The sequence below is a fragment of the Chiloscyllium plagiosum genome, chromosome 12, assembly GCF_004010195.1.
Source record: "Chiloscyllium plagiosum isolate BGI_BamShark_2017 chromosome 12, ASM401019v2, whole genome shotgun sequence".
NCBI classification, from domain to species: Eukaryota; Metazoa; Chordata; class Chondrichthyes; order Orectolobiformes; family Hemiscylliidae; genus Chiloscyllium; species Chiloscyllium plagiosum.
The window spans coordinates 41,723,270-41,729,215 of NC_057721.1; the positions used below are offsets into that span (position 1 = coordinate 41,723,270).

The following is a 5,946-nucleotide window of genomic DNA, read 5'->3' on the forward strand; positions in this document are numbered from 1 at the left end:
GGAGCAATGGATACAATAAATGATATTGGTGGATGTGCAGGTAAAACTGTGATGGATGTGGAAGGCTCCTTTAGGGCCTTGGATGGAGGTGAGGGAGGAGGTGTGGGCGCAGGTTTTGCAATTCCTGCGGTGGCAGGGGAAGGTGCCAGGATGGGAGGGTGGGTTGTAGGGGGGTGTGGACCTGACCAGGTAGTCACAGGGGGAACAGTTTTACCTTTACTAAATATTATATACAGCGCCATTGCTTTTGTATTGTTCAGTGAGGGTGTTTTGCCTCTGCCATACTCATGATTTTACATTGTCCCCTGGTCTTTCTCCTCCCATGGTTGTAATCACTGAAAACAATATCTTGACTGTTTTCTTGTATCCTTTATGATTCACTTCCACACGATTTTCCAGCCTCACTTCCTTCTGTTCATGTCTGTTTTCTCAGTTGTTCACCACTGCATATTCAAACTTCCAATTTCCTAAATTCTTGCTTTCAGTTTGCCCCATTTCTATCTTTAACGCCTTTAGCCCTGACAAAACATTTAATTGTTGCCAATTCTGCTTCTTTCCCTGATATGACCCTGTCACATTCCTAGCTGAAATTAAAGGATACAACTTCTTCAGCGTACAAAAGCAAATTATTGTAAATGCTGGAATCTTGAAATAAAAACTGAAAATGCTGGAAAAACTCAGCAGGCCTGGCAGCATCTGTGGCGAGAGAAACATAGTTAGTATTTCAGATTGCTGACCTTTCAGGTGAACGGCCTTAAACAGTGTTAACTGTACAACCAGTTTAGCTACTGATCCTCAGATCTTGCTGAGTCATAGCAAATTCTTTAAAGTTCCCCAAACTCCACCTGTAGCTGCCTTCTTTATCCTATATGCATGCTGTCATTTAGTAACAGCATTTGCAGCCATAGGGTCACATTAGTGTCAGTGACATCCAACTTCACTTCTCCACCACTTGGCTCAACCCCTACCACTGTCTGTAAGTTGTTGGACTGCTTATAAAACCATAACACATAGGAGCAGGAGTAGGCCATTCAGCTCCTTGGATCTGCTCTGTCATTCAATGAGATAACTGCTGATCTGATAATCCTCAACTCCATTTCCTGCCTTAATCCCGTAGACCTTGATTCCCTTACTGATTAAAAATCAATCTCAGCCTTGAAAATATTGAATGGTGAACCCTCAATGGCCCTCTGTGACAAAGAGCTCCACAGATTCACAACCCATAGGCCCTCTGGTCCTAGACTCCCACAAGAGGCAACAACCTTTTTGTATCTACCCTGTCATGTCCTCTAGGAATCTTGTGTATTTTAATAAAGTCACTTTTCTATATTCCCATCGAGTGGTGGGCGGCACGGTGGCACAGTGGTTAGCACTGCTGCCTCACAGCGCCAGAGACCCGGGTTCAATTCCCGCCTCAGGTGACTGACTGTGTGGAGTTTGCACATTCTCCCCGTGTCTGCGTGGGTTTCCTCCGGGTGCTCCGGTTTCCTCCCACAGTCCAAAGATGTGCAGGTCAGGTGAATTGGCCATGCTAAATTGCCCGTAGTGTTAGGTAAGGGGTAAATGTAAGGGTATGGGTGGGTTACGCTTCAGCGGGTCGGTGTGGACTTGTTGGGCCGAAGGGCCTGTTTCCACACTGTAATCTAATGTAATATCATGTAAAATGTAAAAATGAGTACAGACCCAATCTATTCAATCTCTATTCAACAACCAGTCTTGGATGAAGCACAATTTCTTTAATTCAACGTGTGGAAGACTGAAGCTATCACCTTCTGAGCCACACAAAACTCCACATTCACCGTCGTAACCCCCCTCTCTGGCCACTGACTCAGGTAACAGTGAATTATTACAATCTCAGCATTCTATGTGAAGCAAGCTGTGCTATTAGTATCATATCAATTTGCTGCTGAAATACTCATTTAGGCTGTTGTTACTTCCAAATACAACAGTCCTAATACTTTTCTTGATAACAATCCATGCACTGTAAGTTTCAAAGTCTTTGTTCCAAATCTAGCAATATATTTTTCACAACAGTATTTTTCAAATTGCCTTGTGGTTCTGGCTTATTCTATTGTAAGTTCTTCCCTACTATATGCAATAACGTTTTGGTATTAAAATTCACGATTATACTTTGCTGTTTTCTTCACTGACATTCTGGCACCAACATATCACAAATTAAACTGTGATTGTAATTTTGTCTGGCTTCAGCAAGACTGTTGATTTACACTTCAAAACATAAACATGCAATTGTTTTAAATGCTATTTACTTAATTATAATGTGAAGTTTTCTTTAAATTGACAGATTTCAAAGAACCTGGCATAAATATTGGATACAGGTTATGTTTTATTTCTAAACTTTAACAATATTTAGTCATTTCAGACAATGATCATATTTAAATCATTCACGTGTTGGCTTCAGTGATATGCGACACTAATTTTGCAAATGTTTGTCTTTATCCTTCTTCAAAGCATCTGTTCTTTAGAGTTTTAGATCACAATTGTAATACACTCATTATGGAATAAAAGTGGCATGTTCACAAGTGCTGCAGGATGTTAATGTGCTTGGTGGTCTGCTGAATGATGGTAACACATTCACTGCTAAGCATCAAAAAACACTTCGCAGAAGTGGCAGAATGCAGACTTTGAACTACATTCTGCTGCAGATTGTTTGCCATCCTGGAAGGAACTGCTACCAGCCATAACATGCTGGCTAGGCTAGGCTAGGCTAGGCTAGGCTAGGCTAGGCTAGATGAGCGTTGGACATTTTGCCCTTTGGAGCACACTAGTGTGTATCACTGGAATATTAGGAGGAGGACAAAGAAGCTGAATGGTTGTCAGAATCCAATAAGTGTTGGGCTTTAGGGGAGGGGAGGGTCTGAGATCTCAAGGAGAGGGTTGTGCGGAATGGATATTGGATGACAGGCAATGAAGATGCTGACCCCAATGCGCTAGTATAACTTAATGCCCAAGAAAACTGGTGGCACAGTGGTTAGCACTGTTGCCTCACAGCGCCAGAGACCTGGGTTCAATTCCCGCCTCAAGCGACTGACTGTGTGGAGTTTGCACATTCTCCTAAATTGCCCATAGTTTTAGGTGAAGGGGTAAAATGTTGGGGTGTGGGTCTGGGTGAGTTGCGCTTTGGCGGGTCGGTGTGGACTTGTTGGGCCGAAGGGCCTGTGTTCACACTGTAAAAATCTAATCTAATCTAATAACCCTCAAATGACATGTCACCTCACTGTCTTTATTCAACATGGCTGCAAAAATAATACTGCCCACTGGCCGTGTCAACAGTATTATGGCCTTTACAGTCTAATATTCCGATCAGTTGGTTTTATAAAACGTTCAGTTGACCTTTAATTATTTAACGGGGTGCTTATTTTGCCATCAGCCCATCTTTGTTGTTGAAGGGACAAGTCAGGGCTTAGGAAAAATGGTGCGCTGGGCACTTGTCATATTTTACATCTCTTCTCTCCCCTTGCTGACAGTCTGGCAGGGGGAGGATTTCAAATCCAACCTTTGGAAATTCACAGTGACTGTTGTCACTGAGGTTAGTAAAAGTTCAATACTTGAATATATTATTGTGATGCAGAATACAAGTTAGTCTGAAAATTATTGCTGTACATGTGATGTGAGACTTTTCACACCTGCAGAGCAATGTTGCATGACATTTTCAGGGGTGTAACATACATAAGAACATTATTTGTGTTTAAAATATTAGTGTTCCTTTACATTGAAACTTCAGACTATTTTACTTCTCCAATTTGAACTTTTCCTTCTTACTTATAGCTTATTACCTCTCCAAATGACAGAAACAACATGTATGAACAGCAGCGAGATGAGTATTTAGAGCACGTCTGCGAAATGGCACTAAGAAAAATCTCAATTATCACCATTTTTGGACCTTTGAATAACAGCACGATTAAAATTGATCATTACCAGCTGGGTCAGTATTTTAGTATTTTTCCTCTTGGTCTGTTATTTTCTTCCATAACTGATTCATGGTTGTGATTTTTAGCATATTCATTATTTTACCAGTGGCACTTGTGTTGTTTTTGTGAGTGATGTCCAGTGCTTGTCTGTCTAATAGTTGCTGCAGGTTTCTCCAAACATTAGAGCAGCAGTTTATATTTGGGGCCACGTAGATTTTTGTTATGTGAGTCTGTGAGGTAGAATGAAGTTCCACATTCTGGCAAACACAAGAGAGCCAATGATATGAACCTTTTTTCACGTAGCTGCATATATTTAGACAGTTTTCTTTCCTGAGGAAATGAATTCGGGTTATTCCTTAGTCTGGCGAAAGTTTGCAGTGTGTGTCAGGATATTGGTTGCTGGAGTGCAGTGATGAGTCCAATTATCATGCTACATCTTATAGTTTCTGCACCTATTTGAGTGGGCATCTGAGAAGGCAGGGCAACTTAATTACAAGTAGAAAGGTAACTAGAATTTTCTGGGGGGGATGAAGAAACACTGGGCTCACTTTAGACAAGCTATGTTATTATCAGAACTGTGAATGAAAGGCAAGACAGTAGATCACAACAGTGGGCAAACAAGAGCTGGGAGAAAATAACCTGTGGATCATTCCAACCCCTGCTCCAAAACCAACAATAAACCCATTAATCATTCTTCAAGTTTGTTGACAAGTTTGACTTGTTTTTGGGTGTAAGTTAGACTTACAATTCTGTTAAGTATAGGTATAAAGATGTAGGCATGTGCCTGGTGGGTGTTTCATCCTGCTTAATTCCACAATACAAAAATATTTTTAAATGTTTTTTTTTAAATCTTGACAAGTGAACAGCCTTTTCTCATACAATACAAACTATCTTCCTTTTGAAATGTAGTTTTCTTGCATCTGTGTTCTGGATGGAAGATGAAAGACTTCAACAGTGTGTCTCTTTTTTTCAGTGATACTTAAGCTCTGTAGTAATGCACAATTTTTAAACTTTGGCCAACCTCATCTCATGCTACTAATTTTCTAAACCTGTAAAAAAACTGCCTCATCAATTATTCTTGGTGGTAGAAACAGAAAGTAAAAAGTCTATGATTTTTGAGTTTGCACTAAACGGAGTAAAGTAATGCAAGAATGCAGTGTAACTGCTGCTCATTAAACTTCACAAGTGCTGTTGGTACTGCATTCAGAGGTACAGTGCAACATCAGAATTACGCATTTGTGTTGTGTGAAAACCCATGGGGAACTTGGTTTTGCAGTGAACAACTGCTCTGGAAACTGGTCTCAGGTTACTCCAAATTGATGGGGTCAAAACTATTCACAGAAAGCAAAAGTGTTATGGCACAGAAGAAGGCCATTCTGCCTATCATGCCTACACCAGCTCCTCAAACGAAGGTCATTACCGAGTGCCAGCCTACTGCTATTTCTTCATACCTTTGCATGTTATTTTTAGTCAAATCATCATCTAATGCCATCTTTAATGACTCAGTTGAACTTGCCTCTACCACACCTTTAGGCAGCGCATTCCATACCCTAGCTATTCATTGAGTGAACAGGTTTTTTACACACATCAGCCTTGCCTCTTTCCAGACTATTTTATATCTGTATTCTCTTGTTTTTATTCCTTTATAAATAGGAACAGTTTGAATCTATTCAGTCCAGCTGATGATTAGATATTAGATATCCTCTTAGTCTTCTTATGTTCAAGGAGGAGAAAGTGAGGTCTGCAGATGCTGGAGATCAAAGTTGAAACTTTATTGCTGGAACAGCACAGCAGGTCAGGCAGCATCCAGGGAACAGGAGATTCGACGTTTCGGGCACAGGCCCTTCTTCAGGAATGAGCAGAGAGTGTTCAGCAGGAGAAGATAAAAGGTAGGGAGGAGGGACTTGGAGGATAGGTTGGAAATGTGATAGGTGGAAAGAGGTCAAGGTGAGGGTGATAGGTCGGAGTAGGAAGGAGGCGGAGAGGTCAAGAAGAAGACTGCAGAAGACTGCAAGAA

At 41.0% G+C, this 5,946-nt stretch overlaps 1 protein-coding gene across 1 annotated transcript in view; it reads left to right on the plus strand.

Annotated features, from left to right (window-relative positions):
- Positions 1–5,946, plus strand: part of ccdc80 (coiled-coil domain containing 80) — a 54,350-nt gene that overhangs the window by 9,787 nt on the left and 38,617 nt on the right. Inside the window, exon 2 of the mRNA XM_043700868.1 lies at positions 3,787–3,943. Coding sequence (XP_043556803.1) covers positions 3,787–3,943 — 157 coding nt within the window. The remainder of the gene's footprint in view (positions 1–3,786; positions 3,944–5,946) is intronic.